The sequence below is a fragment of the Trematomus bernacchii genome, unplaced genomic scaffold, assembly GCF_902827165.1.
Source record: "Trematomus bernacchii unplaced genomic scaffold, fTreBer1.1, whole genome shotgun sequence".
In the NCBI taxonomy this organism is placed as follows: Eukaryota; Metazoa; Chordata; class Actinopteri; order Perciformes; family Nototheniidae; genus Trematomus; species Trematomus bernacchii.
In genome coordinates, this window is record NW_022987564.1 from 20,698,853 (window position 1) to 20,711,505 (window position 12,653).

The following is a 12,653-nucleotide window of genomic DNA, read 5'->3' on the forward strand; positions in this document are numbered from 1 at the left end:
GGCAAAGGGAAAGCCCACTGGGCAGCTTTGGTTGGAAGGACACCATTTGCACTAGGATTAGCTTGAGGTAGTTGGTTTGGTTTACTAATTATTGGTTGGCTTGGCCCGTAACTAGAAACACTTCCCTCAGGACTGTAACCATCTACTTGCCTACCATGAGAGCCACTATAACCTCCTGCACTTGGTGCAGCAGCTGGCTTCAGAGTCTCAGATAAAGCCCCATCAGCATGAAAGGGTGAATAACTACCCAAAACCCTCTCAGGCTGTGCTGAACTATCATCACTGGAAATGGAAGCAGGTTTAAGAACTCTTGAAAAATCAAAGTGAGGTGTAATGCCACTGGAGCCTCCACTTCTGTAGCTGAGTGCTAAAAGGAAAACACATTTTTTTAAAAGACAGCCTTATAGGAAAATTATACATTTCAACTGCAGCTTGTGAACCATAAATCCTTACCCTTTGCTTGCTGCCCAAAAATCAAGAGAGAGAGCACAAGAACTCTAAGAAAAGAGGAATTAAACATGAGCCAACCAAAAACAGTTAAGTAGAATAAATATAAGAAATCTGCCAAAATAAGAATATCTTACCTCACACACAATTCAAAATACATTTTTGGTGTAAAGCTGAAACCAAACAGTCTGTAAGCGGTGTGCAGCAAATACAAAAATAATCTATTGTTCCAGATTCATGACTGCTGCAAAGACAGTGCTGCTTTTAAAGTGTTGGTATATGAGCTGACCAATCATCGCACTGATGAAGTCATTGGAATCAGCTTGGGAACTCCGCCCTCTGGCAACCTGGGCAGGTGTTCACACTTTAGCTAATTTGACACATTTCATTCTGTCAGCAGATCTGATTTAAAAGTCAGTTTAACCAAATGATAACCTTTACCTGGCCGCAAGGCAAAATTCCCCTGACAGGCGATAATAGTTTGATAGTAGTTTTGTTTTTGTTTATTGAGGTTTTGATTTAATTTTCCTCCTTCAATACCACAGAGATATTAGTTTCTGCTAAGACCTACAAAGTGTAAGCTTTTGATCTTAAAAACACTATGAAATGACAAGCTGTATTCAAATCAAACATATGTATACATATTAACATATGTTTAAGATTTAATTTATATATACGTTCCACTGCAAATAAGATATTGTTCTCTTCCACTGAAGTTGAGATCTTATGGGACCTTTTACCACTGTATGATTACTTAAAAACAAATATGCTTGTGATTTGAAAATGATTTTGGAAGTGTTTTGGCTTATTGAAAACCACATTTTATATTACTGCTTATAATTTTCCAAAGCAAATAATTAGACTCAAATACTGTAAATGTTCTTTCCTCCAAGCAGCCATTGATTATAGGACACTATAAAGGTCACCTGCAGTGACTGAAAGCACTTTTTGTATCACACTTATGGTTTCAGTAAAGAGAGACACAGCTGACAAAGACACAAACTATTTTATTAGCCATCATTCATGATACTCGTTTCACAAAAAATGTAATTCAAACAATGTTTCATTATTTTTTACATTACAAAGAAAACAAACGATTTTTATGTCCCAACTCAAGGCTACACATTTACCATTATTTCAATTGCTAGATATTAATATAAATATTTTAGCAATATATAACATTATATATATATATATGAGCATAAAACATGTAGATACATCATTCTTAAAACACCAACTGAGAGCCAATAATTGAGGCGATACTGCTAAAATAGGGAGGGAGAAGTAATGATTCAGACGGGAGTAAAAGAGTATAGTAAAAGATACACATTTAAATTGAAAAATAAAATAATTTAGAACTGTACATAGAGAGAAGGAAGATGGAAAGAAGGATAGAGGACAGAAAGAAAAATGTGTGAACGTTGTGGGGGTCTGTTAGCTGAGTTTGAGGCCGAGGCAGAGAGCCAGCTCGTTCTTCTGGATCTTTCCGTCTCCGTTGATGTCGCGGTGACCCATCAGAGCTTTCCTGAACTTGTCCAGGTCTGTGCCACTGATGCTGGGCTGGAGGAGAGGGTCGGGGGGTGGAAGAGTTAGAGAGGTCAGAAGACTCCTGATGAATGACACTGACTGATATCTGATCAATAACATTGTGTATCAGCTCTGTATAAGGGAATCTAAGGGCACCTTCACCAGCTCCATCATATCTTTGACAAATCCATCCACCTCAGGGCCCTCCAGCTCACCCGTCTTACTCTAGAAGGCATACTTTTTTTATTCTCTCAGTTTTTCAATCTGTTGTTGATTAACAGTTACACACATGCCTAACCGGACCTATACACATTAGGCCCGAAATACAAACATATGCATTATATGACAATCAATTCAGCAACATGGAATAAAGCCTAAACTGCAATGTTTCTGAAGATGTTGTTTTAAGTGATACAAGTTTGTCATGTGTAGTCCAATAAACCTCATTAGGAACCACAGAGTCTGACACTTTGAAATAATGTTGGACACTCATCCTTGAAAGTTCTCAGCCTTTAAGTCATCAAACTTTCAAATGTTAAGTGAAGAACATTCTTAGTCAAGTCTTTTAAACTTGCTGTCAATACATATTTGCAAACACATTACTGTGCGCTGCTGTTCACAATGTTATTGTACCTAGCCAGGAAAACAAACCCCTGAAGTTCAAAGGAAACAAGCAAGTGGTTGTGGACATGTTCAGAAAGTAAGGGTGCAGCACTGTCTACAGCACAGCACAAGTATAGTTTCAAAGAACATCCAAAGAGTGTGTGTTCCAATTATTTTATTAAATTCAAAGTTGATGCCAGTTCAGACTGCTTCCAGGCAAGTCCAGGAACCTGAGAACAGAAAATACAATTTAGAACATTTGCAAAGCATTTCCCTTACTTCATTGTAGCAATCTTTAAGTTAAACCAACTTACAGTTAGGAAGGTCAATGATGTCTGTTCTACACTGGCACCAGTTGCTGTTGCCACCTGGGCTGGTACAGGAATGACATTGGAATTGCTTGGGTCAACATTCAAGTGCGAGTTTGAGTCAGTGGCCTGCACATTAGAGCCAGAAGCAACACTTCCTTGGGAAGGAATGTCCCACATGCCAGCTTTACTTTGGAGCACCCCTTGCAGGGGTTTGGTCTGCTGAGGTTTGGGCTGCTGAGGGTTTGAAGGGTAGGTAGGATGCTGGGGTTTGGGCTGGTACGTAGACTGCAGGGGACTTGAAGGGTTGGTAGCCCGCTGGGGATTCAAAGGGTATGCTGGCTGGTAGGGCTTGGCCTGCACATTAGAACCAGAAGCAACACTTCCTTCAGAAGGAATGTCCCACATGCCAGCTTTACTTTGGAGCACCCCTTGCAGGGGTTCGGCCTGCTGAGGCTTGGCCTGCTGAGGATTTGAAGGGTAGGCAGGATGCTGGGGTTTTGGCCGGTACGTAGACTGCAGGGGATTTGAAGGGTAGGAAGGCTGCTGGGGTTTTGGCCGGTACCTAGACTGCAGGGGACTTGAAGGGTTGGTAGCCCGCTGGGGATTCAAAGGGTATGCTGGCTGGTAGGGCTTGGCCTGCACATTAGAGCCAGAAGCAACACTTCCTTCGGAAGGAATGTCCCACATGCCAGCTTTACTTTGGAGCACCCCTTGCAGGGGTTCGGCCTGCTGAGGATTTGAAGGGTAGGCAGGATGCTGGGGTTTTGGCCGGTACCTAGACTGCAGGGGATTTGAAGGGTAGGAAGGCTGCTGGGGTTTGGCCGGTACCTAGACTGCAGGGGACTTGAAGGGTTGGTAGCCCGCTGGGGATTCAAAGGGTATGCTGGCTGGTAGGGCTTGGCCTGCACATTAGAGCCAGAAGCAACACTTCCTTCGGAAGGAATGTCCCACATGCCAGCTTTACTTTGGAGCACCCCTTGCAGGGGTTCGGCCTGCTGAGGATTTGAAGGGTAGGCAGGATGCTGGGGTTTTGGCCGGTACCTAGACTGCAGGGGATTTGAAGGGTAGGAAGGCTGCTGGGGTTTTGGCCGGTACCTAGACTGCAGGGGACTTGAAGGGTTGGTAGCCCACTGGAGATTCAAAGGGTATTCTGGCTGGTAGGGCTTGGCCTGCACATTAGAGCCAGAAGCAACACTTCCTTGGGAAGGAATGTCCCACATGCCAGCTTTACTTTGGAGCACCCCTTGCAGGGGTTCGGCCTGCTGAGGCTTGGCCTGCTGAGGATTTGAAGGGTAGGCAGGATGCTGGGGTTTTGGCCGGTACCTAGACTGCAGGGGATTTGAAGGGTAGGAAGGCTGCTGGGGTTTTGGCCGGTACCTAGACTGCAGGGGACTTGAAGGGTTGGTAGCCCACTGGAGATTCAAAGGGTATGCTGGCTGGTAGGGCTTGGCCTGCACATTAGAGCCAGAAGCAACACTTCCTTCGGAAGGAATGTCCCACATGCCAGCTTTACTTTGGAGCACCCCTTGCAGGGGTTCGGCCTGCTGAGGATTTGAAGGGTAGGCAGGATGCTGGGATTTTGGCCGGTACCTAGACTGCAGGGGACTTGAAGGGTTGGTAGCCCACTGGAGATTCAAAGGGTATGCTGGCTGGTAGGGCTTGGCCTGCACATTAGAGCCAGAAGCAACACTTACTTCGGAAGGAATGTCCCACATGCCAGCTTTACTTTGGAGCACCCCATGCAAGGGTTCGGCCTGCTGAGGGTTGGCCTGCTGAGGATTTGAAGGGTAGGCAGGATGCTGGGGTTTTGGCCGGTACGTGGACTGCAGGGGATTTGAAGGGTAGGAAGGCTGCTGGGGTTTTGGCCGGTACCTAGACTGCAGGGGACTTGAAGGGTTGGTAGCCCGCTGGGGATTCAAAGGGTATGCTGGCTGGTAGGGCTTGGCCTGCACATTAGAGCCAGAAGCAACACTTCCTTCGGAAGGAATGTCCCACATGCCAGCTTTACTTTGGAGCACCCCTTGCAGGGGTTCGGCCTGCTGAGGATTTGAAGGGTAGGCAGGATGCTGGGGTTTTGGCCGGTACCTAGACTGCAGGGGATTTGAAGGGTAGGAAGGCTGCTGGGGTTTTGGCCGGTACCTAGACTGCAGGGGACTTGAAGGGTTGGTAGCCCGCTGGGGATTCAAAGGGTATGCTGGCTGGTAGGGCTTGGCCTGCACATTAGAGCCAGAAGCAACACTTCCTTCGGAAGGAATGTCCCACATGCCAGCTTTACTTTGGAGCACCCCTTGCAGGGGTTCGGCCTGCTGAGGATTTGAAGGGTAGGCAGGATGCTGGGGTTTTGGCCGGTACCTAGACTGCAGGGGATTTGAAGGGTTGGTAGCCTGCTGAGGATTTGAAGGGTAGGAATGCTGGTTGGCCTTGGTCTGCTGGGGTTTAGGCCGGTACCTAGACTGCAGGGGATTTGAAGAGTTTGTGGCCTGCTGAAGTTTCAAAGGGTAGGAGGGCTGGTAGGGCTTGGCCTGCTGAGGAATTGAAGGATTTGCATCCTGCTGAGGTTTGGGTCGGTACCAAGACTGCAGGGGATTTGAAGGGTTGGCGGCCTGCTGAGGTTTGGGCTGGTGGGGCTTGGATGGCACTGCAGAGTAGGGACCAGAGTGCATCACAAGTGCAGAACTTGAAGCAATACCAGACTGTAAAGAGTTTGGATTATGGGGCAAAGGGAAAGCCCACTGGGCAGCTTTGGTTGGAAGGACACCATTTGCACTAGGATTAGCTTGAGGTAGTTGGTTTGGTTTACTAATTATTGGTTGGCTTGGCCCGTAACTAGAAACACTTCCCTCAGGACTGTAACCATCTACTTGCCTACCATGAGAGCCACTATAACCTCCTGCACTTGGTGCAGCAGCTGGCTTCAGAGTCTCAGATAAAGCCCCATCAGCATGAAAGGGTGAATAACTACCCAAAACCCTCTCAGGCTGTGCTGAACTATCATCACTGGAAGTGGAAGCAGGTTTAAGAACTCTTGAAAAATCAAAGTGAGGTGTAATGCCACTGGAGCCTCCACTTCTGTAGCTGAGTGCTAAAAGGAAAACACATTTTTTTAAAAGACAGCCTTATAGGAAAATTATACATTTCAACTGCAGCTTGTGAACCATAAATCCTTACCCTTTGCTTGCTGCCCAAAAATCAAGAGAGAGAGCACAAGAACTCTAAGAAAAGAGGAATTAAACATGAGCCAACCAAAAACAGTTAAGTAGAATAAATATAAGAAATCTGCCAAAATAAGAATATCTTACCTCACACACAATTCAAAATACATTTTTGGTGTAAAGCTGAAACCAAACAGTCTGTAAGCGGTGTGCAGCAAATACAAAAATAATCTATTGTTCCAGATTCATGACTGCTGCAAAGACAGTGCTGCTTTTAAAGTGTTGGTATATGAGCTGACCAATCATCGCACTGATGAAGTCATTGGAATCAGCTTGGGAACTCCGCCCTCTGGCAACCTGGGCAGGTGTTCACACTTTAGCTAATTTGACACATTTCAACATTTCAGTCAGTTTAACCAAATGATAACCTTTACCTGGCCGCTAGGCAAAATTCCCCTGACAGGCGATAATAGTTTGATAGTAGTTTTGTTTTTGTTTATTGAGGTTTTGATTTAATTTTCCTCCTTCAATACCACAGAGATATTAGTTTCTGCTAAGACCTACAAAGTGTAAGCTTTTGATCTTAAAACACTATGAAATGACAAGCTGTATTCAAATCAAACATATCTATACATATTAACATATGTTTAAGATTTAATTTATATATATGTTCCACTGCAAATAAGATATTGTTCTCTTCCACTGAAGTTGAGAGATCTTATGGGACCTTTTACCACTGTATGATTACTTAAAAACAAATATGCTTGTGATTTGAAAATGATTTTGGAAGTGTTTTGGCTTATTGAAAACCACATATTTTATATTACTGCTTATAATTTTCCAAAGCAAATAATTAGACTCAAATACTGTAAATGTTCTTTCCTCCAAGCAGCCATTGATTATAGGACACTATAAAAGTCACCTGCAGTGACTGAAAGCACTTTTTGTAGCACACTTATGGTTTCAGTAAAGAGAGACACAGCTGACAAAGACACAAACTATTTTATTAGCCATCATTCATGATACTCGTTTCACAAAAAATGTAATTCAAACAATGTTTCATTATTTTTTACATTAAAGAAAACAAACGATTTTTATGTCCCAACTCATGGCTCCACATTTACCATTATTTAAATTGCTCGATATTTTAATATAAATATTATAGCAATATATAACATTATATATATATATGAGCATAAAACATGTAGATACATCATTCTTAAAACACCAACTGAGAGCCAATAATTGAGGCGATACTGCTAAAATAGGGAGGGAGAAGTAATGATTCAGACGGGAGTAAATGAGTATAGTAAAAGATACACATTTAAATTGAAAAATAAAATAATTTAGAACTGTACATAGAGAGAAGGAAGATGGAAAGAAGGATAGAGGAAAGAAAGAAAAATGTGTGAACGTTGTGGTCTGTTAGCTGAGTTTGAGGCCGAGGCAGAGAGCCAGCTCGTTCTTCTGGATCTTTCCGTCTCCGTTGATGTCGCGGTGACCCATCAGAGCTTTCCTGAACTTGTCCAGGTCTGTGCCACTGATGCTGGGCTGGAGGAGAGGGTCGGGGGGTGGAAGAGTTAGAGAGGTCAGAAGACTCCTGATGAATGACACTGACTGATATCTGATCAATAACATTGTGTATCAGCTCTGTATAAGGGAATCTAAGGGCACCTTCACCAGCTCCATCATATCTTTGACAAATCCATCCACCTCAGGGCCCTCCAGCTCACCCGTCTTACTCTAGAAGGCATACTTTTTTATTCTCAGTGTTTCAATCTGTTGTTGATTAACAGTTACACACATGCCTAACAGGACCTATACACATTAGGCCCAAAATACACAAACATATGCATTATATAACAATCAATTCAGCAACATGGAATAAAGCCTAAACTGCAATGTTTCTGAAGATGTTGTTTTAAGTGATACAAGTTTGTCATGTGTAGTCCAATAAACCTCATTAGGAACCAGAGTCTGACACTTTGAAATAATGTTGGACACTCATCCTTGAAAGTTCTCAGCCTTTAAGTCATCAAACTTTCAAATGTTAAGTGAAGAACATTCTTAGTCAAGTCTTTTAAACTTGCTGGTCAATACATATTTGAATACACATTACTGTGAGCTGCTGTTCACAATGTTATTGTACCTTGCCAGGAAAACAAACCCCTGAAGTTCAAAGGAAACAAGCAAGTGGTTGTGGACATGTTCAGAAAGTAAGGGTGCAGCACTGTCTACAGCACAGCACAAGTAAAGTTTCAAATAACATCCAAAGAGTGTGTTCCAAGTATTTTATTAAATTCAAAGTTGATGCCAGTTCAGACTGCTTCCAGGCAAGTCCAGGAACCTGAGAACAGAAAATACAATTTAGAACATTTGCAAAGCATTTCCCTTACTTCATTGTAGCAATCTTTAAGTTAAACCAACTTACAGTTAGGAAGGTCAATGATGTCTGTTCTACACTGGCACCAGTTGCTGTTGCCACCTGGGCTGGTACAGGAATGACATTGGAATTTCTCTCAAACTTGTTGGGTCAACATTCAAGTGCGAGTTTGAGTCAGTGGGCTGCACATTAGAGCCAGAAGCAACACTTCCTTGGGAAGGAATGTCCCACATGCCAGCTTTACTTTGGAGCACCCCTTGCAGGGGTTCAGCCTGCTGAGGTTTGGGCTGCTGAGGGTTTGAAGGGTAGGAACGCTGGTCGGGGCTTGGCCTGCTGAGGATTTGAAGGGTAGGAACGCTGGAAGGGCTTGGCCTGCTCAGGATTTGAAGGGTAGGAACGCTGGTCGGGCTTGGCCTGCTGAGGATTTGAAGGGTAGGAACGCTGGAAGGGCTTGGCCTGCTCAGGATTTGAAGGGTAGGAACGCTGGTCGGGCTTGGCCTGCTGAGGATTTGAAGGGTAGGAACGCTGGTAGGGCTTGGCCTGCTGAGGATTTGAAGGGTAGGAACGCTGGTAGGGCTTGGCCTGCTGAGGATTTGAAGGGTAGGAAGGCTGGTTGGGCTTGGTCTGCTGGGGTTTGGGCCAGTACCTAGACTGCAGGGGATTTGAAGGGTTTGCGGCCTGCTGGAGTTTCAAAGGGTAGGAGGGCTGGTAGGGCTTGGCCTGCTGAGGAATTGAAGGATTTGCAGCCTGCTGAGGTTTGGGTCGGTACCAAGACTGCAGGGGATTTGAAGGGTTGGCGGCCTGCTGAGGTTTGGGCTGGTGGGGCTTAGGCTTGTAGCGGGCCTGCTGGGGCTTTGGAAGGTTTTTGGGCTCCTGGGGCTTGGATGGCACTGCAGAGTAGGGACCAGAGTGCATCACAATTGCAGAACTTGAAGCAATACCAGACTGAAAAGAGTTTGGATTATGGGGCAAAGGGAAAGCCCACAGCGCAGCTTTGGTTGGAAGCACACCATTTGCACTAGGGTTAGCTTGAGGTAGTTGGTTTGGTTTACGAATTATTGGTTGGCTTGGCCCGTAACTAGAAACACTTCCCTCAGGACTGTAACCATCTACTTGCCTACCATGAGAGCCACTTGGTGCAGCAGCTGGCTTCAGAGTCTTAGATAATGCCCCATCAGCATGAAAGGGTGAATAACTACCCAAAACCCTCTCAGGCTGTGCTGAACTATCATCACTGGAAGTGGAAGCAGGTTTAAGTCTTCTTGAAAAATGAAAGCGAGTTGTAATGCCACTGGGGCCTACAATTCTGGAGCTGAGTGCTAAAAGGAGAACACATTTTTTAAAAGACAGCCTTATAGGAAAATTATACATTTCAACTGCAGCTTGTGAACCATAAATCCTTACCCTTTGCTTGCTGCCCAAAAATCAAGAGTGAGAGCACAAGAACTCTAAGAAAAGAGGAATTAAACATGAGCCAACCAAAAACAGTGAAGTAGAATAAATATAAGAAATCTGCCAAAATAAGAATATCTTACCTCACACACAATTCAAAATACATTTTTGGTGTAAAGCTGAAACCAAACAGTCTGTAAGCGGTGTGCAGCAAATAGAAAAATAATCTATTGTTCCAGATTCATGACTGCTGCAAAGACAGTGCTGCTTTTAAAGTGTCGGTGCATGAGCTGACCAATCATCGCACTGATGAAGTCATTGGAATCAGCTTGGGAACTCCGCCCTCTGGCAACCTGGGCAGGTGTTCACACTTTAGCTAATTTGACACATTTCAACATTTCAGTCAGTTTAACCAAATGATAACCTTTACCTGGCCGCGAGACAAAATTCCCCTGACAGGCGATAATAGTTTGATAGTAGTTTTGTTTTTGTTTATTGAGGTTTTGATTTAATTTTCCTCCTTCAATACCACAGAGGTATTAGTAAGACCCAGAAACTAAGACCTAAAAAGTGTAAGCTTTTGATCTTAAAACACTATGAAATGACAAGCTGTATTCAAATCAAACACATATGTATAGGGTGCAGCACTGTCTACAGCACAGCACAAGTAGAGTTTCAAAGAAGATCCAAAGAGTGTGTGTTCCAATTATTTTATTAAATTCAAAGTTGATGCCAGTTCAGACTGCTTCCAGGCAAGTACAGGAACCTGAGAACAGAAAATACAATTTAGAACATTTGCAAAGCATTTCCCTTACTTTATTGTAGCAATCTTTAAGTTAAACCAACTTACAGTTAGGAAGGTCAATGATGTCTGTTCTACACCGGCACCAGTTGCCACCTGGGCTGGAACAGGAATGACATTGGAATTTCTTGGGTCAACATTCAAGTGCGAGTTTGAGTCAGTGGGCTGCACATTAGAGCCAGAAGCAACACTTCCTTGGGAAGGAATGTCCCACATGCCAGCTTTACTTTGGAGCACCCCTTGCAGGGGTTTGGTCTGCTGAGGTTTGGTCTGCTGAGGGTTTGAAGGGTAGGCAGGATGCTGGGGTTTGGGCTGGTACCTAGACTGCAGGGGATTTGAAGGGTCGGAAGGCTGCTGGGGTTTTGGCCGGTACCTAGACTGCAGGGGACTTGAAGGGTTGGTAGCCCGCTGGGGATTCAAAGGGTATGCTGGCTGGTAGGGCTTGGCCTGCACATTAGAACCAGAAGCACCACTTCCTTCGGAAGGAATGTCCCACATGCCAGCTTTACTTTGGAGCACCCCTTGCAGGGGTTTGGCCTGCTGAGGCTTGGCCTGCTGAAGATTTGAAGGGTAGGCAGGATGCTGGGGTTTTGGCCGGTACCTAGACTGAAGGGGACTTGAAGGGTTGGTAGCCCGCTGGGGATTCAAAGGGTATGCTGGCTGGTAGGGCTTGGCCTGCACATTAGAACCAGAAGCAACACTTCCTTCGGAAGGAATGTCCCACATGCCAGCTTTACTTTGGAGCACCCCTTGCAGGGGTTCGGCCTGCTGAGGCTTGGCCTGCTGAAGATTTGAAGGGTAGGCAGGATGCTGGGGTTTTGGCCGGTACCTAGACTGAAGGGGACTTGAAGGGTCGGAAGGCTGCTGGGGTTTTGGCCGGTACCTAGACTGCAGGGGACTTGAAGGGTTGGTAGCCCGCTGGGGATTCAAAGGGTATGCTGGCTGGTAGGGCTTGGCCTGCACATTAGAACCAGAAGCAACACTTCCTTCGGAAGGAATGTCCCACATGCCAGCTTTACTTTGGAGCACCCCTTGCAGGGGTTCGGCCTGCTGAGGCTTGGCCTGCTGAAGATTTGAAGGGTAGGCAGGATGCTGGGGTTTTGGCCGGTACCTAGACTGCAGGGGATTTGAAGGGTAGGAAGGCTGCTGGGGTTTTGGCCGGTACCTAGACTGCAGGGGACTTGAAGGGTTGGTAGCCCGCTGGGGATTCAAAGGGTATGCTGGCTGGTAGGGCTTGGCCTGCACATTAGAGCCAGAAGCAACACTACCTTCGGAAGGAATGTCCCACATGCCAGCTTTACTTTGGAGCACCCCTTGCAGGGGTTCGGCCTGCTGAGGCTTGGCCTGCTGAGGATTTGAAGGGTAGGCAGGATGCTGGGGTTTTGGCCGGTACCTAGACTGCAGGGGATTTGAAGGGTCGGAAGGCTGCTGGGGTTTTGGCCGGTACCTAGACTGCAGGGGACTTGAAGGGTTGGTAGCCCGCTGGGGATTCAAAGGGTATGCTGGCTGGTAGGGCTTGGCCTGCACATTAGAACCAGAAGCAACACTTCCTTCGGAAGGAATGTCCCACATGCCAGCTTTACTTTGGAGCACCCCTTGCAGGGGTTCGGCCTGCTGAGGCTTGGCCTGCTGAAGATTTGAAGGGTAGGCAGGATGCTGGGGTTTTGGCCGGTACCTAGACTGCAGGGGATTTGAAGGGTAGGAAGGCTGCTGGGGTTTTGGCCGGTACCTAGACTGCAGGGGACTTGAAGGGTTGGTAGCCCGCTGGGGATTCAAAGGGTATGCTGGCTGGTAGGGCTTGGCCTGCACATTAGAGCCAGAAGCAACACTACCTTCGGAAGGAATGTCCCACATGCCAGCTTTACTTTGGAGCACCCCTTGCAGGGGTTCGGCCTGCTGAGGCTTGGCCTGCTGAGGATTTGAAGGGTAGGCAGGATGCTGGGGTTTTGGCCGGTACCTAGACTGCAGGGGATTTGAAGGGTAGGAAGGCTGCTGGAGTTTTGGCCGGTACCTAGACTGCAGGGGACTTGAAGGGT

The 12,653-nt window shown here is 45.9% G+C and overlaps 2 protein-coding genes and 2 long non-coding RNA genes across 22 annotated transcripts in view; all 4 read right to left on the reverse strand.

Moving 5' to 3' along the window:
* Nucleotides 1-6: 6 nt before the first annotated feature.
* Nucleotides 7-703, reverse strand: LOC117478090. Its single transcript, XR_004555378.1, has 3 exons — nucleotides 585-703; nucleotides 454-497; nucleotides 7-367 (listed from the first exon to the last, which is right to left on the reverse strand). It is a non-coding gene; the product is annotated as an uncharacterized LOC117478090 (long non-coding RNA).
* A 2,032-nt stretch (nucleotides 704-2,735) lies between these two features.
* LOC117478082 (adhesive plaque matrix protein-like) lies at nucleotides 2,736-10,025 on the reverse strand. 6 transcript variants are annotated; one of them, XM_034124971.1, is made up of 7 exons: nucleotides 9,959-10,025; nucleotides 9,828-9,871; nucleotides 9,545-9,742; nucleotides 9,193-9,313; nucleotides 3,615-5,459; nucleotides 2,892-3,347; nucleotides 2,736-2,807 (listed from the first exon to the last, which is right to left on the reverse strand). In XM_034124971.1, exons 1-6 carry the CDS (start codon nucleotides 9,979-9,981, stop codon nucleotides 3,212-3,214), a joined length of 2,367 nt encoding a protein of 788 aa, XP_033980862.1. In that variant the 5' UTR covers nucleotides 9,982-10,025; the 3' UTR covers nucleotides 2,736-2,807; nucleotides 2,892-3,211. The 6 variants fall into 6 exon arrangements, with proteins under 6 accessions (XP_033980862.1, XP_033980863.1, XP_033980861.1 ...); XM_034124972.1 differs by lacking the exon at nucleotides 9,545-9,742; XM_034124970.1 differs by lacking the exon at nucleotides 9,193-9,313 and having other exon boundaries at nucleotides 3,615-5,757.
* Nucleotides 7,024-8,731, reverse strand: LOC117478088. The gene is made up of 3 exons (XR_004555376.1): nucleotides 8,472-8,731; nucleotides 7,715-8,387; nucleotides 7,024-7,591 (listed from the first exon to the last, which is right to left on the reverse strand). It is a non-coding gene; the product is annotated as an uncharacterized LOC117478088 (long non-coding RNA).
* Nucleotides 10,026-10,509: 484 nt separating the features above from the next.
* The window catches only part of LOC117478080 (adhesive plaque matrix protein-like), a 68,702-nt gene continuing 66,558 nt past the window's right edge, over nucleotides 10,510-12,653 (reverse strand). For all 14 annotated transcript variants that reach the window (XM_034124954.1, XM_034124956.1, XM_034124957.1 and 11 more), the window contains 2 exons: nucleotides 10,666-10,782; nucleotides 10,510-10,581 (listed from right to left, as the gene is read on the reverse strand). In XM_034124954.1, the coding sequence (XP_033980845.1) occupies nucleotides 10,522-10,581; nucleotides 10,666-10,782 (177 nt within the window). In that variant the 3' untranslated portion in view covers nucleotides 10,510-10,521. The remainder of the gene's footprint in view (nucleotides 10,582-10,665; nucleotides 10,783-12,653) is intronic.

Excerpts from the sequence above, each read along its gene's own strand:
- LOC117478082 (XM_034124967.1), bottom strand. The coding sequence starts at position 9,981 with ATGTATTTTGAATTGTGTGTGAG. Across the intron at positions 9,743-9,827 it reads TTTTGGGCAGCAAGCAAAGG|CACTCAGCTCCAGAATTGTA; the intron begins GTAAGGATTTAT and ends TTCTCCTTTTAG. Across the intron at positions 3,348-3,614 it reads ACCCTTCAAATCCTCAGCAG|GCCAAGCCTCAGCAGGCCGA; the intron begins GCCGAACCCCTG and ends AATCCTCAGCAG.